Source organism: Onychostruthus taczanowskii, unplaced genomic scaffold (genome assembly GCF_017590055.1).
Source record: "Onychostruthus taczanowskii isolate IOZ18803 unplaced genomic scaffold, ASM1759005v1 scaffold56, whole genome shotgun sequence".
NCBI classification, from domain to species: domain Eukaryota; kingdom Metazoa; phylum Chordata; class Aves; order Passeriformes; family Passeridae; genus Onychostruthus; species Onychostruthus taczanowskii.
Window position 1 is genome coordinate 1,483,210 of NW_024503235.1, and position 19,615 is coordinate 1,502,824.

The 19,615-nt window shown below is 52.4% G+C and overlaps 2 protein-coding genes across 4 annotated transcripts; one reads left to right on the forward strand and one right to left on the reverse strand.

Annotated features, from left to right (window-relative positions):
- Positions 1-330: 330 nt before the first annotated feature.
- ZBTB8B (zinc finger and BTB domain containing 8B) lies at positions 331-12,231 on the reverse strand. Of its 3 annotated transcripts, none has more exons than XM_041417588.1 (4): positions 12,185-12,231; positions 9,700-10,560; positions 7,057-7,235; positions 331-3,980 (listed from the first exon to the last, which is right to left on the reverse strand). In XM_041417588.1, exons 2-4 carry the CDS (start codon positions 10,556-10,558, stop codon positions 3,669-3,671), a joined length of 1,350 nt encoding a protein of 449 aa, XP_041273522.1. In that variant the 5' UTR covers positions 10,559-10,560; positions 12,185-12,231; the 3' UTR covers positions 331-3,668. The 3 variants fall into 3 exon arrangements, with proteins under 3 accessions (XP_041273522.1, XP_041273523.1, XP_041273524.1); XM_041417589.1 differs by lacking the exon at positions 12,185-12,231 and adding an exon at positions 11,786-11,832; XM_041417590.1 differs by lacking the exon at positions 331-3,980 and adding an exon at positions 4,004-4,380.
- A 44-nt stretch (positions 12,232-12,275) lies between these two features.
- Positions 12,276-19,105, forward strand: BSDC1 (BSD domain containing 1). The gene is made up of 11 exons (XM_041417593.1): positions 12,276-12,346; positions 13,159-13,219; positions 13,734-13,850; positions 14,435-14,602; positions 14,684-14,738; positions 15,048-15,163; positions 15,390-15,458; positions 15,602-15,683; positions 16,131-16,661; positions 17,136-17,239; positions 17,482-19,105. The coding sequence occupies exons 1-11, from the start codon at positions 12,336-12,338 to the stop codon at positions 17,512-17,514; spliced, it is 1,347 nt and encodes a 448-aa protein (XP_041273527.1). The 5' UTR covers positions 12,276-12,335; the 3' UTR covers positions 17,515-19,105.
- The last annotated feature ends 510 nt before the right edge of the window (positions 19,106-19,615 follow it).

Sequence of the window (19,615 nt, forward strand, 5' to 3'; positions counted from 1 at the left end):
ATTTAAAGTTTTCTGGAAAGGATATTTGGGATGTTGTCCTCCCCACATGCATCTCCTCCTAGCTGGGATTAGAGTCTGCTTGCCAGCAAGAAAAATGAAAAGTTGTAAAAAGTTAAATTAACATAAAACTACAAAGACTGCTTAAAAAACCAACCCAGTGTTAATAAAAGAAAAGATTTTCTAAAAATCTCACTTGGCTGGGGTTTAAGTGAACAGGATCCTTTTAGTCCTTTCCTTCCAAAAACCTGATTTTTCTTGCAAACTAGCAGTCCCCAAAAATTGATATCTTGATTTTTAAACCAAATTAATGAAATGGAAATATTAATTATTTAATTGTAATGCCAGAAATTGAAACGTGAGCCTCAATCCAGACACTCTCAGGTTTACTCAGTCAACATTTGAACGGTAAAAAAAATCAAAGCAACCCTCTCAGAGAGTTTTATTTTCTAGACAACCAAAAAACTCCAGAATGCTCCAAGATCCACAAATATAGTTCAGTCACTTCCACAAATAAGGGTCAGTTTATAAGAATTTGTCATCGTTACTGGACTAAAGGACTTGGGTTATGAAACTGTCTTACAAAACATCAGGAAATTCAACGACCACATTTGGAAGATTTACAAGGGCTTTGCACCAAGAGGTTAAATGCACTACAAACACCAGTGCAGCATGTATTCCTTCAGTGAAATACAGTGCATTTCTGTGCAAAAATACATTAAAATGTGTATTCCTAAACAAAGTCAAGTACAACGAGCTAAGTTTTAAGATATGTCATCTTCACGGCCTTTAAAAACCTTTGAGAAAGAGATTCTATCAGAAACAACTCCGCTAAAAACATGATTTTTGATTCTTCATCAAGCACCACAGGAAGGTTTTTTTTAAACAGCCAACATCATTTTCTCAAAGCTTGTAGAGGCTGGATCTACAAATGGAAGATTTCAAGAAAAAACATCCAGAAAACAAAGTGGAAAGCACAAGCAAACGGATTTACATGAACACCCCGGTCACAAGCATGTGGATAAATAAACTCCATCCTCTTCTACATCCAAAGGCTGAAAAGACTCCACGGAAAACAAAACAAAGCAGCACAAAATGACAATTTAACAGGAAACACCGAGTTTGGTGGAAGTTTCCCTGTGGAAAAGCCTCCCCCCTGCCAGCTCCATTCTCTAGGCACAAACACACAAGGACAATCTCTAAGACCAAAGACAGCAGGGTGAAGGAAAAAGTCTCTGCAGCCATTCCTGCAGCTTCCAAAGGGTTCGTTTTCCCTGCTCCAAGTGTCTCCACAGGCTCAGTCAGCAGAGCTCAGCCACACCAGGAACTTCCCAACCTTGAAGCAGAAGCAGGCTCAGCTGATGCTCCAGGTCTAGTGGCTTCTACCAATATTTACAATGAGGTGGAATCTGCATGGCCAGAGCTGGGGGAGCCTGGTCACTAAATATTAATTGGATCCCTATTTACATTCCTGCCCCACTTCCATCAGCGAATCTCCCCCCCAAAAAATCAGATTTATCCGTGGCTCTCAAGGCAGAAAAAGAGTCTCTCCTTTATCACCATGTGGTTTTGGGTGGACTCACCAAAAATCCAGCAGTCCAAAAGACAAGCCCTGGGAGGCTGGAAGGTGATTTTCCAAACATTCCAGCAAGATTGCCAAACTCACATTTTGCTCAAGAGCACCAAGGAGCCAAAACCGCAGCAGGATTTCCAGAGGAGCTCAGCTCCAGAAGTGGCACCTCCATGAGCTGTCCCTTCAATGTCCCTTCATTCAGATTGAGTAAAACAGAGGCTCTAGAGCAGGGAATCCTGTAAAGGTCTTGCCCTGTGTTCCAGCTCCTACAAACTCAAATTTCCAGCTGATGACTGAAACTCACCCAAATTAAGGGACAGAAAATAAACCCAGCACATTACGTGGTGACACTCATCAAGAACTTGGAGCAGAGCACTCCAAAAGAAGTCTCTTCACCTTCTGCTCTTTGCAGCAGCCACCAGAAAAGTGAATTCTTTAAAAAGAACTTTTTTTTCTTCTTTCCTCATCCTACCTGGTGTGGCAACGAACCCTTGGCTGCACTTGTGAGAGCAGGATCACCTCTCACAAATAAATCTGACATGACAGTGGGGCAGTTTCACTGCTGGGTGAAGCAGAGGGAGAAGCTGAATTGTTCTTTTTCAACCTGTACAAGAAAAAGCACGAGGTATGCAGAAAAAACCCTGGTTAAATCAGAGGGCTCTTGGGTTTCTTAAGTTTGCCAAGTGGAAAATCTTTACACCAAAACCCTCAGGAAACAGCACCAAGTGGGAGGAACTGCTCACTCTTTGTCAGCCAAATCTGTCTGCAGAATTCTGCTCCAGCCAAAAAGACTCACTGAATTTGCCTTTTCGTGAAACACTTAGGAACAGCAGAGTGAAGAAGCATTAACAGTCTTATTTCACAGTATATTTCAGTTTTGTCCCTTTGTCAGGGAACAGGAGGTCACCCCTAAGCAAACAGGCTTTCTGGTGGTGCTGGCTTTTTCTTCTAAAGCTTCCCAGCCTGAGTTTTGATAGCTTTTAAAAACTTGCTGCTGGAAAGGTGACAAAATCTCACCTCCTTTGTAAAGCTTTAGCTGCCCCAGCAAAGAAACAGGAGGTCCACAGTGGAGGTTTTTAAAGAAAATAAATATTGGATAAAATCACCAAACGTAAATCATGAGAGGATCCCCGAATTTGAAAAGAAATTATAGGAGAAGAAGAAGAAAAGGATTCCAAAAGGGCATTCAGAGCTTTTTTAAAGCATAGCTCAGATATTTCACTGCTCCTCAGCTACAGCAGGTGTGGATCTGGTTATTCAATCTGCCACAGTCAGAATTCCCAAGGAACCTGCCTGACAGCTTTTAACTCCTGTGGTAAAAAGCTGAAAAGAATTTGGGATTTCTTAGTCCTGGCCACGAAAACACCATTATTTGTGCTTAATATTGAAGCCAAGACTACTGATATCTGAGGGACATTAAAGACACAGCTGAAGATCTACAGCCTGAGCTCTCAGGAGAGGAAGATGCAGTAAAAATTCAGAAAGAAAAGCTTGATTTCTAAATTCCTGCAATTAATTATGTGAAATAGATGTATTCTTCCTGTCTATCCTTTCAGCAGCAGTATATTATTGTTGGGGTTTTTTTTGTTATCCTGGTTTTTCTGCCCTGGTTTCCAGGTCAAATCCAGTCTCAGCAAACATTTATGGTTCATGATTTAGATAACACTGTCCTAAGACAGAAGAATCACAGATTGGCTTGGAAAAGTCCCAAGGTAAGAGATGTAAACCACATTTCATGTCATCTTCAGAGAAAAGGTGGTGCCCCTTTCAGATCAGGAATTAAGGACCATGTCTCATTATTTAAAAAAAACCTGTCCCCAAAACAACCCAGAGGTGTTCCACCTGCAAACCCAAAACCAGCAGGCAGAGAAACTGCTCAAGTCCAACCTCTGTGAGCCCCAGACAGAAGATTCTTCACAGATTTCTGGTGCACAGCACTGAAAACTTAAAAAGTATGAAAAAATTCCAATTCTCCCCGCAATTTAATTAAAAAACCAGAACAATAAAAACCAGCACAGTGTCACTGATTGAGCAAATGTGCAGTTTTGTCACAGACACTGCCAGGGAACCTCTCAGTGCTCCCCCTCTCCTCTCACTGCTACATCAAAGTCTCTCTGTCTGACAAACTCCTGTGGATTTCCTGCTTGTCATCGCCATCATCATCCTCAGCTGGGTCATTTTCCTCTCCAGACTCCACATAGATGGGCCAATCATTGTCAGCATCCCCTTTTTCCTGCCCTTCCGAGGCTGTTTCCACGAGGCTGAGGTTGATGGGCAGGGAGTCCTCGTGGGTGGTGGTGACACAGGTGCAGCTGTCACAGAGCCCGAAGCGCCGCAGCCCCTGGGACAGGCTGTTGGTGAAGGTCCTCCTGCAGCCCTTGCAGATGATGGGCTTGTTGGAACGATGGACCTGCAGGGAAAACAGCAAACTTTGGGGAAAAAAGGCAATTTGCTGCTTTGGAGAGATTGCCATAGCAGGGAAGGGCAGTGGAATCCCCATCGTGATTCTGCTACAAAAAATTTGGGCTACCCAAGTGTAGGAATCATGGACTGGTTTGGGTTGGAAGGGACTGAGAGCTTGTCCAGACCATGGACACCTTCCACAATTCCAGGTTGCTCCAAGCTCCATCCAACCTGGCCTGGGATGCTTCCAGGAATGAGGAATCCACAAGCTCACCACCCTCCCAAGGCAGAATTCCTTCCCAAAATCTAACCTAACAGATTGGAAAAATAAAATGCCCCTGGGACAGGCTGTTGGTGAAGGTCCTCCTGCAGCCCTTGCAGATGATGGGCTTGTTGGAACGATGGACCTGCAGGGAAAACAGCAAACTTGGAGGAAAAAAGGCAATTTGCTGCTTTGGAGAGATTGCCATAGCAGGGAAACAGCTTTGGAGAGATTGCCATAGCAGGGAAGGGCAGTGGAATCCCCATCGTGATTCTGCTACAAAAAATTTGGGCTACCCAAGTGTAGGAATTATGGACTGGTTTGGGTTGGAAGTGACTTAGACCATGGACACCTTCTATAATCCCAAGCTCTTTCCAGCCTGGCCTGGGACACTTCCAGGAATGAGGATACCTTCACCACCCTCCCAAGGCAGAATTCCTTCCCAAAATCAAACCTGATAGACTGGGAGAACAAAACACCCAAATCCTTATTTGGCCAGTTCAGGAGAATTATCAAACACTTGTGAGAGCAGAATCACCTGTCACAAATAAATCTGACGTGGGAGTGGGACTGTTCCACTGCTGCATGGAGCCTCTGCAGCCCTTGACCTGAGGAGCACTAATTAATCATGATGCATATTTGTCATTTCACTGTACAGGACTAATTAGATGTGTTTATATCAAGGTAAATAAGCTCTGTTTGCTGTGGTAGCTGAAGAGATTATCAGTACTCACTTCTAGTTTTGGTCTTAACAGCTAGAACATGAACATAGCTTTAATCTGTTAAATCTAGAAGGGTGTTTAGCATAATATGCACTTATGAACAGTAAGACAATAATTCTTTTGAACATGTAAACTCACAGGAATGTTTGAATATCTATAATCCTCATAAATATGCATTTAACTAATGTAATAAAAAAGTATACAAGAAAATTATTTTAAGCTAACTGCATGCCTCTGGCAGTTAATCAAGCAGCCCAGTGCTGTGGTGATGCCTTCAGGAGCTGGAACAGAGGCTGGATGGAGTTAAGTGGAATAAAGAGGAGATTTACTGAAATGCCTTCCAAGGCCACACCCTGGCAGGACCTCAGCCACACTCCTGGCTCTGCCTGGATGCTGCAGGATGGCAGCAAAAGAGAGCTTGGTCAGGAGATCTCACATTTTTATAAGTTCTGGTCCATTTGCACGTTGGAGTTAATTGTCTAATTACAGCTCCAGCCCATGAAGCCCCATCCTCCTTCAGCCCACGTTGTTTGTGCCCTTGGGCCTGAGATTTGGATCGTTTGTCCTTGGTCCCCAGCTGGAGCAGGAATTGTTTTGTGTCCTGCTCTGTGCAGAGAGCTCACCATCTGTGGTACTCACATGCCCTCTGAACAGAGAGAAGCCATGAGACAAGCAGAGAAAAAAATGATCAAAACAATTCTTATCTCATTTGCTGCTCCTCTGTTTTTGCACATGTGGAACATGCTGGAAGATTATTTACCTGAAAGAAATTTAGTAATTGGGTTCTGCTGAGGATTGTTTTGTTTCCTTGGCCAATCACCCAAAGCTGTGTCCTGACTGTTGGCAGACAGTCATGAGTTTTTCAGTAGTTAGTAGTAAAGTATAGTAGGGTATAGTATGACTATAATATGGTATAGTATGGTATAGAATAGTATAGAATAGTATAGTAATAGCATAGATAGTATAATATAGAATAGTATAGTATAATATAGAATAGTAAAGAATAGTATTGAATAGTACAGTATAGAATAGTATAGTATAAAATAGTATAGAATAGTAGAAAATAGAACAGTATAGTATAGAATAGTATATATAGCATAGCATAGAATAGTATAGAATACGAATCTATATATAGAATATATAGTATAGAATAGTATAGAATAATATAGTATAGTATAGAATAGTATATATAGCATAGCATAGAATAGTATAGAATACTATAGTATATATAGAATATATAGTATAGCATAATATAGTATAGAATAATATAGTATATATAGAATATATACTATAGAATAATATAGTATAGAATAGAATAGTATATATAGAATATATAGTATAGAATAATATAGTATAGCATAGAATAGTATATATAGAATAGTATAGAATAGAATAGTATATATAGAATATATAGTAGAGCATAATATAGTATAGAATAATATAGAATAATGCAGTATAGTATAGAATAGTATAGAATTGTATAGTCTAGTAAAGAATAGTATAATATATATGGAATAGTAGAGTATCTCTCTTTAGTACAGCTGCAATGTAATATAACACAGTTTCAATAAAGCAGCGCTCAGCCTTCTGAAGCCTTGCAGTCAGATGCCAACCACTTCCCAGACCTGGGGCTGTAGCTATGATATTCTGGAAAATCCTTTGCTGGGATTTTTCCCCTCCTGAGAAGCTGAGGAGCCTCAGGAGAGAAATGTAAACAATTACTATCTGCTGCTGTGGAATGCAACAGGTGCACCCATGATTGGTCCATGTGGATTGTTTTCCATTGATGACCAATCACAGCCACCTGTGCCAACGCTGTGAGCAGTCACAGGATTTTGTTATTTTGTTCTGTTCTTTCTTGTTGGAACCTTCTGATCTCTCTGTTCTTTTAGTATAACTTTAATGTAGCATATTTAACATAATAAATCAGCCTTCTGAAACGGAGTCAAGCCTCGCGTCTCCACACACGGAGAGTCGGCAACACGGGGCCACCTCACCATTCCCACCAACACCAACCCAAACCCACCCACTAAACCATCACTGAACCCCAGAACCCCTCCACCCTGAGGCAGGTGAGCCGAGTGCGAGCGGGCACTCACGCTCAGCGCGTGGCTGCGCAGGTGCTCCTGGCGGGTGAAGCGCTTGCCGCAGGTCTCGCAGGGGTACGGCCGCTCCCCGGTGTGCGAGCGGATGTGGCGCTTCAGGATCCCCTTCTGCTTGGCCGTGTAGGGGCAGAACGGGCACTTGTGCAGCTTGATGGGCACCACCAGCACGTCACCTTGGGGACGAAAACACACGGAGTGAGCGAGCGCGGGCACCTCGCGCCGAGCTGGGGGCTGCGCTCGTCCCTCTCCTCCGCTCACCTGCGGTTCCCTCGTGCCATTGCGGAGTTCACGCAGCTGCAGCGCCCTGGAAAAGTCAGCCTGTCTGCTGTTCAAGACAGCAAAACATTCCTTTTATTTTAGGAAGGCTAAAATTTTATTTTAGGAAGGCTGCTTTTAGTTAAGCACCAAAAATCTGCTTCTAGTGAAGTGGGGGTCTCTGCTCCATCTCAGCCGCTTCCTTGTTTTAATAATTATTAAACCATTACCATTAAACAGCATCAGAAACTGAAACCTTGAACAAACTGCAGGCAGGAATAGCACATTTTGTCCATGTTCTTTCATATCTAGATATGAAAATACGACTCTTGGAATTAAACAGCATCAGAAACTGAATCCTTTAACACAAACTGCAGGCAGGAATAGCACATTTTGTCCATGTTCTTTCATATCTAGATATGAAAATACGAGTCTTAGCATTAAACAGCATCAGAAACTGAAACCTTTAACACAAACTGCAGGCAGGAGTAGCACATTTTGTCCATGTTTTTTCATATTTAGATATGAAAATATGACTCTTTGTTTCTATTGCCTTCCTGCTGGAAATAAAGAGATGAAGGACTCCAATATATTTCCTGACTATATTTTACTGTTCCAAAACCCAAACCACAAGTAATACACAATTTATGGAGTCAGGTGCAAGAACAGAATTAAATTTGAAGATCCCATTTTACAGAAATGTGGGCATTGCCAAGTTTTTCAGCACCAGCTCAGCTTCCCTTCCAGCAGAAAGGTGGAGATGTGGTGCCAAAGGATTAATTTTCCCTGTTCCAGGCCCTGATTCAGGGAAATGTTTTGTGTGTCAAGCAGGTGAGGCTGCAGAGCACCCTTTGTATTAAGGTTTATCCAACCCACTATCAAAAAAGGTGTGTCTGGTATTAATGATGTGAGTGAGAGTCAGCTCACCCTGTTTTGGAGCTTCCCAAGGGATTGCAAATCCCTGCTGGGCATTTAGAGCTTCATTTAAACCCAGTTCTTAGTCCTGCCTTGCTTCCAGTGCTCTACAGGTGCCAGTTTTCCCTCCTTCTGCTGTGAAGGATGATGGGAACAGAGGTGGAAACTTGAAAAAAAAGTGAAATTTATCTCATCTCTTAAGCTGAGTGCACCATTCTTTTATCAGGAGTTTATATTTCTCATTTCTGGTGCCTTGTGGAGAAGCTGAGGCAGCAACACCACTGAAAGCTGAGAAACTCCCACTCTCCTCACTGCTACCAATCCTGTTTTAGCACAGAAACAGAAGGAATGGAAGGTTTGGTTTCTTTTCCCTCACTCCTACTCAAACCCCATCTCCACTAACATTTCTGATACACTGTCAGGACTCCTGATGTTCCCTATCAAAACTCTGGAAGCATTTCCCTTTTAATGACTCATGAACAGCCTGGAGATGTTGAGAGAGGAAAAAGAGAAGTGAAATTTGAGTGTTGGATGTTCTTGCCTTGGCACACATCAAAAAGCACCAGCGTGAGTGGAGGCAGCCCTGCCCTGAGAGCAAACCTGCAGCTGTGATTTTATCAGTGCCCTGCTTGAGAGGATTTGTCACTTTTATTGGCTTTAAAGTCACACAGGCAGCTTGAGCTGCAGATGACAGGAAAATAAATTTGCTGGCTGCACTCAGTGCCAGCCCTGTGGCATTTGTCACATCCTCAGCACCTGTGGCACTCGCAGTGTGTCAGAGCCACCTCCTGTCCTCACAAAGCTCTTTGGACAAGGCACTTATGAAAAACCGGATAAAATGCCCAAATCTTTATTGTCCACATCAGGAGAAATGCACATGGGCATGATTTTCTTCTTCTCCAGGTGCCTGAGAGTGCTGCCAGGAAATATTCCTGAGATATTCCAGCTGGTGCTGGGCTCGGGGCAGCTGGAAAGTGAAAAAAGCCTCATTTTTATGCCATACCACAGAGTTGAAAGCTTTCAGTGCTCCTAGAGGACTTGCAGGAATCCCTCAGTGTTGGATAAAACTGATTCCTGCCCTCTGCAGTTGCAAACAGAGCAGCACTGGCAGGAGCTGGGATGGGATGAGCAGCAGGTCCTGCAGCAGATCCCTCCTGTGGCAGCTCAGCTCCTGTTGGATTGCTCTTCATGAACACCAGGAGGGAAAAGTTCTTTTAAAAAATATTCAATGAGATCCCAATGAGTTTGTTTATGAAAGAAGAATCACCCCAAGTGGAGCTGCAGAGCTGTCAGCAATACTCACCTGCCACGGGCTGCAGCAAACAAACAAGTACAGCTGCTTTCCAAGTGCACAACAAGAGTTTATTTCACCGTGCCAAAAATTCACCAAAATATTCTTGGACAAGGGTAACAAAAGAAACCCAACAAAGCTGCTCCCTCCTCCCCTGCACTCCTGAGTCCTCTCACCTGTGTCCTCACCATACCAGTCGCTGTGAATGTCCACCATGGAGCTCACTCCAGCATCCTCAGCCCTACCCTCAAATCCCCGGACAAAGTGATGCACCACATCCTCCTTCCTCGGGGCCGAGCTGTTTCGAAGCAGAGCCTCCAGGAAGTGCTTCATGTGCAAATTATTGCAGGCCAGCTCCAGGGGCTGCCCCTCTTCCATCGGCTCCGGCGCCGCGGGCGCGGGGAACGGCGCCAGCCGCTCGCCCTCCGCCTCGTCGGGCTCCACCTTGGGTTCCACCCTCCCGGAGCCATCGCTCACAGGCTCCCTGGCCACCAGCTCCAGAGGGTGACAGCCGCTGCAGTCCCCGCAGGGAGGGTCCCGCCGGCATTCCGGAACCTTCTCCTGCAGGGAGGAGGAGGAGGCAGAGCCCTTGGAGCCCGCGGAGGGGCCCGAGCTGCCGCTGTCCGCCTGGTAGAACGCCGCCTCCCTCTCCATCTTCCTGCAGATGTCCAGGGAGGACCTGATGTAGCTCTTGCAGAAGTTGACCACGTCGGTCATCTGCAGGTAGCTGGCGGCCGACATCACCTCGATGACGTTCTCGCCGCACAGATCCAGCTTCCCCGAGTAGAGGAAATCCAGGATGACGGAGAAAGCCTCAGAGGTGACGATGTCCAGCGAGGCCGTGCTGTGGCGCCCGCTGTCCTGGATGTAGTGGATGAGCAGCGCTCGGAAGTAGCCGCTGTTGGCGAACAGGATGTTCTTGTGGGCTTTGAAGATCCTGCCCTCCACGATGATGCTGCAGTCGCAGAAGAAATCCCGCTTGCGCTGCTCGTTCAGCTCCCCCAGCAGCTTGGTGTAGTAGGACTGCACCTCCATGGCTGTGCGACAGGGACACGGCCAGTCAGCGCCGCGGGGACAGCGGGACGGGGCCCAGGGACAGGGACCAGGGACAGCGGGGACACCGGGACGGGGACCAGGGACAGCAGGGACACCGGGACGGGGACACCAGGATGGGGACCAGGGACAGTGGGGACACCGGGATGGGGACCAGGGACAGTGGGGACACCAGGACAGAGACACAAGGACAGGGACACCGGGACGGGGACACCGGGACAGGGACACCGGGACAGGGCCCAGGGACAGCGGGGACACCAGGATGGGGACACCGGGATGGGGAGAGACACCAGGACAGGGACACCGGGATGGGGACACCGGGACGGGGACACCGGGATAGGGACACTGGGACGGGGACCAGGGACAGGGACAGTGGGACAGGGACACTGGCACGGGGGACACAGCACGTGTCAGCGCCATGGGGACACCGGGACGGGGCCCAGGGACAGCGGGGACACTGGGATAGGGACATCGGGACACCAGGACGGGGACCAGGGACAGGGAGAGATATTGGGACAGAGACACCAGGACAGGGACACCGGGACGGGGACAGGGGACACAGCGGGCGTCAGCGCCACGGGGACACTGGGACAGGGAGAGACACCGGGAGAGGGAGAGATATCAGGACAGGGACACCAGGACAGGGACACCGGGACAGGGACCAGGGACAGCGGGGACACCGGGACAGGGAGAGACACCGGGATGGGGACCAGGGACAGCGAGACAGGGACCAGGGACAGCGGGGACACTGGGATAGGGACACCGGGACGGGGATCAGAGACAGGGACACCGGCACCGCCGGGACACCGGGACCACGGGGACACCGGGACGGGTAGAAACGCCGGGACAGGGAGAGACACCGGCACTGCCACCGCCTCCCAGCGCTGCGGGGACACCGGGACCGGCGGAGACACCGCCAAGGATCGTCTGCCGGCCCCTGGGGTCCGTCCCGCCCGGTACCGGGGGTTCCGCAGCCCTCCAAGGAGAGTCCCGCCCGGTACCGCGTCTCCGTCCGGCCCGGTACCAGGAGTCCCCCATCCCATCAAGGTCCGTCCTGCCCGGTACCAGCATCCCCTAGAACGCCACGGCACCGGGATACCCCACCGCGCCATAACCACCCTGCTCGGTACCGGCATCCCTCCCTGCTCCAAGGACCGTCCCGCCCGGTACCGGGAGCCCTCCCTGCTGTAAGCACCGCCCTGCCGGTACCGGGGTGCTCCGGAACGCGTCCCCGCCCGCCCCGGGGAGCGCTCGGTGCCGCCGCTCACCTCCGCCCGGCGCCGCTCCCGCTCCCGCCCGCCCGCCGTACCGCAGCCCTCCAAGGAGAGTCCCGCCCGGTACCGCGTCTCCGTCCGGCCCGGTACCAGGAGTCCCCCATCCCATACGTCTCCGTCCTGCCCGGTACCAGCATCCCCTAGAACGCCACGGCACCGGGATACCCCACCGCGCCATAACCACCCTGCTCGGTACCGGGAGCCCTCCCTGCTCCAAGGACCGTCCCGCCCGGTACCGGGAGCCCTCCCTGCTGTAAGCACCGCCCTGCCGGTACCGGGGTGCTCCGGAACGCGTCCCCGCCCGCCCCGGGGAGCGCTCGGTGCCGCCGCTCACCTCCGCCCGGCGCCGCTCCCGCTCCCGCCCGGCCGCCGTACCCGGGCCGCGCCCCCGGGGCGGGGAAGGAAGTGACGTCAGAGGGGCACGCTCCGGGGCGGGGCCCGCGGGGTGAGGGGTCGGTAAATATTGGTGACGTCACACCGCCAAGATGGCGGAGGGGTGAGTGGGGCACGGCCGGGGGGCGCCGGGGCCGGGAACGGGACAGGCACCGGACAGGGACCGCCGTGGGCAGGGGGACCGCCAGAGGGGACCGGGCAGCGGGGCCGGGGCTGGGATCGGGTCTGGGGATGGAATCTGGGTTGGAATTTGGGGTCGGGATCTGGGATCGGGGTCTGAATTTGGGTTTGGAGTCGGGATATGGGGTCTGGATCTGGGGTTGGGGCCTGGGGTTGGAATTTGGGGTTGGGGTCTGAATTTGGGTTTGGAGTCGGGATCTGGGCTTTGGGATCTATGCATGGGGTTGGGATCTTGGCTTGTGATCAGAATATAGGGTGTGGGTCTGGTTCTGGGTTCGGGATCTGGGATCGGGATCTGAATTTGGGGTTGTGGTCTGAATCTGGGGTTTGGAGTCGGGATCTGGGGTCTGGGCTTGGAGTCGGTGTCTGGGGTTGGGGTCTGAGGCTGGGGTTGGGATCTGGCTCTGGGATCTGTGGATGGGGCTGGGATCAGGATTCTGGGATAAAAAAATTGGGTCTGGATCTGCTTATGGGTTCGGGATCTGGGGTGTGGGTCTGGGAGCTTGGTCTGGGGTCGCGGTTTGGGTTCGGGATCTGGGTCTGGGGTCCCGGTTTGGGTTCGGGATCTGGGTCTGGGGTCCCGGTTTGGGTTCGGGATCTGGGTCTGGGGTCCCGGTTTGGGTTCGGGATCTGGGGTCCCGGTTTGGGTTCGGGGTCTGGGGTCGCGGTTTGGGGTCTGTGTCTGTGTTCGGGCTCCGTGTGGCCGCGTGCTGACCCCTGGGCTGTCCCGCGCAGGGAGGACGGCGGCTGGTGGCGGAGCTGGCTCCAGCAGAGCTACCAGGCTGTCAAGGAGAAGGTGCGAGCCGCCGGGAGCCGCCGGGAGCGGCGGGAGGGACGGGCGGGGCCTGGGGGCGGCCCCGGAGCCCGGGCAGGTTCCTCCGCAGCCCGGGAGGGTCTCCCCAAAGTGGGATTGGGATGGGTTTGCTGGGGATCTGCTGGTTGAGCGAACACTGGGTCGTGCTGGGCTCTGTCTCTCAATCACCCCCTGAGCAGGGGGTTGTGCTTCCAGCATCGCTTTGTGCTGTGTAACTTCCTGCTGTGACAGCATTGCTTGTGTTAATTATACACAAAACTCAAAGCCAGGCTTTTCCCAGCATGTGTTTTTCCCAGTCTTGGCTTCAAAACCTCCTGGAATGTGTTTTGGGCATAGCAGATGCTGTTGTTGTTCAGGTTATTCTGGTCTTACGCATTGCCCAGGTTGGGGTGAGGGCTCAGCTGGGCCAAACTCTCACACCTGAGTGTGCTGGGAGCAATCCCAGCTTCGTTGGGGAGCCAAAAGCCTGGAGAATCCATGTGCTGTCTGCTTGCAGTCCACAGAGGCTCTGGAGTTCATGAAGAGGGACCTGGCAGAGTTCACCCAGGTGGTGCAGCACGACACCGCCTGCACCATCGCCGCCACGGCCAGCGTGGTCAAGGACAGGCTGGCAGTGAGTAGGGGCTGGGACAGCTTCAGCACCATCCAGTGCCACCCCTGCCATGGGCAAGGACACCTTCCACCATCCCAGGCTGCTCCAAGCCCTGTCCAACCCAGCCTGGGATAATTCCAGGGATGGGACAGCCACAGCTTCTCTGGGAGTTCCATCCTAGCGCCCTCAAAGGGAAGAATTCCTTCCCAATATCCCATCTAACCCCACCTTCCTTCAGCTTAAAGCTGGTCCCCCTTGTCCTGTCACTCCCTCATGGAGCACAGGAAGGTTCCTGTGGTTCCCTCTCCACTGTGCTGAGCAGGGGGGGCACTGCCAGTGTCACTGTAGGGTGACACGGGCTCTCCACACGAGCTGTGAGCCTCAGCCCTGCACAGCTGCTGCAGGGACAGCCCCACCCCACACCAGACAGCCCCAAACCTGGCTGTGTTTTCCCCACAAAGCCTCAGCTCAGTTCCCCCTGAGGCAGGTGCCTCCCACCTCACCCTTCCAGCCCAGCACTTTCCTGAAGGGACAGATCCTTCCTTAAGGATCCTGCCCAGAAATCCTGGGGTGTTACTGACGCTGTGCTGCCTCTTCCCTTGAAGAGGGCAGAAGGCTCAGGTGCCACTGAGAAGGTGAGGAAGGGCCTGTCTGACTTCCTGGGGGTCATCTCAGACACCTTCGCTCCCTCTCCGGACAAGACCATCGACTGTGACGTGATCACCCTGATGGCAACACCCTCAGGTACCACTGAGCCCTACGACAGTGCCAAGGTCAGTGTCCCCTGCTGAGCCCTGTCCCCTGTCCCTGCTGCTGTCCCTCCCCTGACAGCTGTCCCTGTGTGTCTCCTCCAGGCTCGTCTCTACAGCCTCCAGTCCGACCCAGCCACCTACTGCAACGAGCCCGATGGTATGGGAGGGTGCAGGGGGCCCAGGGTGCTGCCCTGGGGGGGTCTGGGGGCAGCTGGAACTCCCTGAAGCCTTTGGCCAGCAGGGCTGGCTTGGCAGTGCTGGGGCCAGCTGTGAAGAGCACATCTGGCTCTTACCTCAAGCACCAGCTTGTGCTGAATTTACTAGCACAATTTAAGTTGGTGCCATGTGGCCTTGAGCTGGCAGAGGAGTTCTGAGCCCTGTGCCTCGCTCCTCCTTTGCCCCAGCATCTCTGCAGTGAAACCTCCCCAAACTCGAGGGTTGTTATCCCTGTGCTTGTCCCAAACAGGCCCTGCTGAGCTGCTCGAGGCCTGGCTGGCTCAGTTCAGCCTGGAGGAGAAGAAAGGGGAGATTGCAGAGCTGCTGGCCACCAGCCCTTCCATCAGGGCACTCTACACCAAAATGGTGAGCCCTGCCTGCCTGGGCACTTCCTGACGTGGGGAATGCTGCAGGAGGGCCCCGAGCTGTTTGTCCCCTGCAGCTGGAATGGGAACAGTGGAAAAACAGTTTGCAATGGGAAAATAATATTAAAAATGCTTGTAATAAAATGGGAGCTGCAAGCTTTGGGAGGAGAGAGGGGCACAGCAGCAGCTGCAGCTCTGCCTCTGAGGGGCTCATCCCTTTCTCCCAGGTGCCTGTGGCTGTTTCCCACTTGGAATTCTGGCAGCGCTACTTCTACAAACTGCATTGCCTGGAGCAGGTGGGTCAGGCTGGGGGCTCCCTGGGGGGCTTTCCCTGGGAAAACAGGGATCTGGGCTGACCCTTGGAGTCAGTGATGCTGAGATGCCTGGGGGAAGAAAGGGACTGGGGATGTGAGCAGCTGCTGGTGTTGAATTCCTGCAGGATGAAGCCCGGAGGGAGGCTCTGAAGCAGCGAGCAGAGCAGAGCATGCACCAAGAGGAGCCAGGCTGGGAGGAGGATGAAGGTGGGACAGGTTTTGGGGCTTTGTGGTGAATTTCTCATGGGGTGGTGGCTCCTCCTCACTCCCACAAATCACAGTGGGCAAAGGAGGGGCAGCTCTGATCTCTGCTCTGTGCCAGTGATGGGGTCTGAGGGAATGCCTGGAGCTGTGTCAGGGTGGTTGAGGTTGGATGTCAGGAAATGTTCTCCCCCCTGAGGGTGCTGGGCACTGCCCAGGCTCCCCAGGGAGTGGGCACAGCCCCAAAGCTGGCAGAGCTCCAGGAGAAGGCTCTCAGGGGGTGCCCAGGGTGGGATTTTTGGGGTGTCTGTGCAGGGCCAGGGGTTGGACTGGATGATCCCTGTGGGTCCCTCCCAGCTCAAGACATTGTGTGACTCTGTGGAATCCAGCTCCCAGCCCAGCTGCTGCTCCACCTGCTGAAACATCTCTCACTTCTCTTCTGCCTCCCTACAGAGGAGTTCTTGGGCATGTCCCCCCTGCCTTGTGCAAACATCACATTTCCAGGAGCAGCACAGAAAGAACCCACCTCAGAGGGAAACCACCCTGCTGCCCCCGAGCTTCCCTCTGGGGAGAGCTGGGCTGTGCTGCCCCCAGAGCTGGTGCCAGTGGAGCAGAGCCCCTCAGAGAGCAGCGAGAGCGTGTCCCTTGTGACTCAGATTGCAAACCCTGCCCCTGTGCCTGCCACCCAGCCACAGACTGCAGCTCCACCCCCGGGCGCTGGCCGCCTCTCCCAGAGGCTGGTGGAGGCCACCTTGGAAGAGCAGAGCTCCCTGCCAAAGCCCCCAGAAGCTGCTCAGCCTTCTGCACCTGCCCAGCAATCAGCAGCATCCTCAGAGCTGGCAGCTGGAACAGAGCTCAGAGAGCTGGAGAGCAAAGGCCAGGCCAGGACAGAGACTCTGAGAGAGGAAGGGCCCACAGACCTGAGAGTCTTCGAGCTCAACTCGGATAGTGGCAAATCCACCCCCTCCAACAACGGCAAGAAAGGTTTGTGTGGGGCTGGGAACCCTCTGGGAGGGGCAGCTCCTGGGGAAAGGCTCTGGGTTTGTGGTGGTGGGGGAGATTAAAGGGAAAGAAATCAAAGATCTGCTGGCTGAGCAGATCCCTGGATGCCAGGAAAGGCTCTGTGCTCTGTGGAGGGGATGTGGTGATTCCCTAGGAGTGTCCCTGCTGGGACAATGACAGTCCCCATATCTAAGTCCCTATTGTCATTCCTTATCTCCTGCATTTTCTGGAACCTGACACATCCCAGTTCTCCCAGGCCAGAGGAGAAAATCTTCCAGCATCCACCTCTCCCACTGCTTCTGCACCAGCCCTGGCTGTGAGGGAAGCAAGCTCAGCCCATCCCCTCTCTGTTCCTGGCAGTGTGGAGGCTTTCCCTCCTCAGCAGCTCTGAGCCCTGGCAATTCCAGGGCTTTGGGGCCAGCTCTGGTGGCTCAGTGGGGACATTTGTGCTTCCAGGCTCCAGCACGGATATCAGCGAGGACTGGGAAAAGGACTTTGATCTGGACATGACGGAAGAGGAGGTGCAGCTGGCACTCTCCAAGGTGGAAATGTCTGGGGAGGTGAGTCAGGGCAGGCAAAACTGCCCCCCAAAAGCATCACTGACCCCTCAAGGTGGTGCTGAAGGGCTGCTGGGATGAGTGTGCAGGTTTCCCCAGGGGAGCAGAGCAGGCAAATCCCTGTTGGGAAAGTGTGGGAGTGTGAGGATACATCAGGTGCCCTGGGCAGGAGGAGCTGTTGAGTTACAGAAACAGTAGAAACCAGCTCAGAAAAAGTCCAGAAACGGATTTCCTCTTGTTTGCAGCTGGAAGATGAAGAGTGGGAAGACTGGGAATAAAGCAGCTGCTTCCAGTGTGTGTCACAGGCTCACTTCCACCACCGAATGTGAATTCAATCTCGGACCGGCTGTTCCTTTGTGTGTGACTGTGCTGGGGGTTGCACTTCCAGGCTGGAGGAGCTCCATTCCTCCTAAAACCTGGGGGCAGCTCAAGTGACCCCTTCAGATCCAGGAGGAGGAAGCAGGAGGTCGCTGGCACACAGGAGCCTGACTTCTCCATAGGTCCTAGAGACTGGCCAAGCCAAAACTGATCCTGACTTGTTGGGAGGAGGCAGAGCGAGGGGTCCCTGGGGCCAGCTGGGCACTCAGAGCCCTGCCAGGTGTGCTGGGTGCTGCCAGGCTGCCAGCTGGCTCCTTCCTTGCTTGTGTGTGCACGTGTGACCTACAGCTGAGAGGCTCCTGGACGTGGCTGTGCCTGCTCCGCTCGCTGCTCCGCAGTTCCCACCCGGGGAGGGCCTGAGGGCTGGAGGTGCTGCACAAAAAAGGCACTTGGCTCGTGGCTTTGACCCTGGAAGGAGCCAAACCCCCTGCCAAACCCTGAGCTTCTGCCTGGCTTTTTGTCCTGGAAGCTTTTTCTCATGGAAACTCCCGTTTCCAGCAGTTCCTCGAAGAGCCAAGGCTTGCTGCTCCATCCCCTTTGCAGCTGCACCACCTTCCTGCACTGGGTTTTGTGTCTTTCTAGTTAAATTCTCCAAGCAAAATCCTCGTGGCTTGCTCTTACTCCAGCCCTGCTGGGCTGGCAGTGATTTGGGAACAGAACCTCTGTGCTGGTGGCCAGTTCAGCCCTTGCAAAGGCCCAGCCTGACCCACTGACCACTTCAAGCTCAGCTTGGCCAGCCTGGGGACAGAGGGGCTCCCAAATGTGGGGGTCCCTGCTGGCTGCGGCTGTGTGCCCCCATCTGAGCCCTGTCCCACCTGTGCCAGGCCCTGCAGCCACCACGAGCTTTGCTGTGCTCACTTGGGTTCCTTCACTTCAGCCCCTGTGACTGCTTGCTTCACTTCCTTCAGCCCCACGGCCTCTTTTTGGGGCATTTTCCTTATCACAACACGAGACGTTGCTCATGCACAGTTATCCCAAGGGGACAGTGCCCTCACTGCTCTCTTTGGGGTGCTGGGGTGACACTTTCTGCCTTTGTCCTGCCCCTTCCAGGGCCGAGGGTTTCCTGCTGGGTTTGGACAGCAGTAAACGAGGTGCACTTGGAAGAGTTGGGGTTTTGGGGTTGGGTTTTCCTTCTTTAGGGTGACTCCTGGTGGGAGCATCCCTGTCCAGCAGAGCCTCAGCTTGTCCTGGCTGGGATTGTGGTGGGCAGGGGACACAGGGGACACCAGTGGGGACCTGGGGCTGGTGTGAGCCCACAGAGAGGCTCGAGGGTGCAGCATCTGTGTCACTTTCTTTTCTCCTTTAGTGGAATGAACCGTTGGGTTGGTTGTGCAATATTCTCTGTTCTTGAACTATTCCGCATCTCCCTGAGCCTTTTCTAGCTGGGGTGACAAACCAGGAACAATTCTAACAGCTGGTAGTTTTGTAACAGTGACTTTCTCCAAACCTTTTACAGACTTGCAGTTAACAGCGATTAAAGGAGTTCTCAGAGTCTCTGCTGTGTTCTCATTGCCTCCAGGGTGGGGATGACACAAGGGAGGGGACACGAGGGAGGGGACAGAGGGGACATGAGGGAGGGGACACGAGTGACAGGACAGAGGGGACACGAGTGACAGGACAGGGGACATGAGGGAGGGGACAGGAGTGACAGGACAGGGGACACGAGGGAGGGGACGTGAGTGACAGGACAGAGGGGACACGAGTGACAGGACAGGGGACATGAGGGAGGGGACAGGAGTGACAGGACAGGGGACACGAGGGAGGGGACACGAGTGACAGGACAGGGGACACGAGTGACAGGACAGAACTGATGGGACACAAGTGACAGGACAGAGGGAACAGAACCTGAGTGATGGGACACCAGTGAGGACACGAGTGAGAGGACAGGAGTGGCAGAACCCGAGTGATAGGACACAAATGGCAGAACCTGAATGACAGAACCCAAGTGACAGGACAGAGGTGACAGGACATTAGTGACCGAACCCGAATGACCCAATCCAA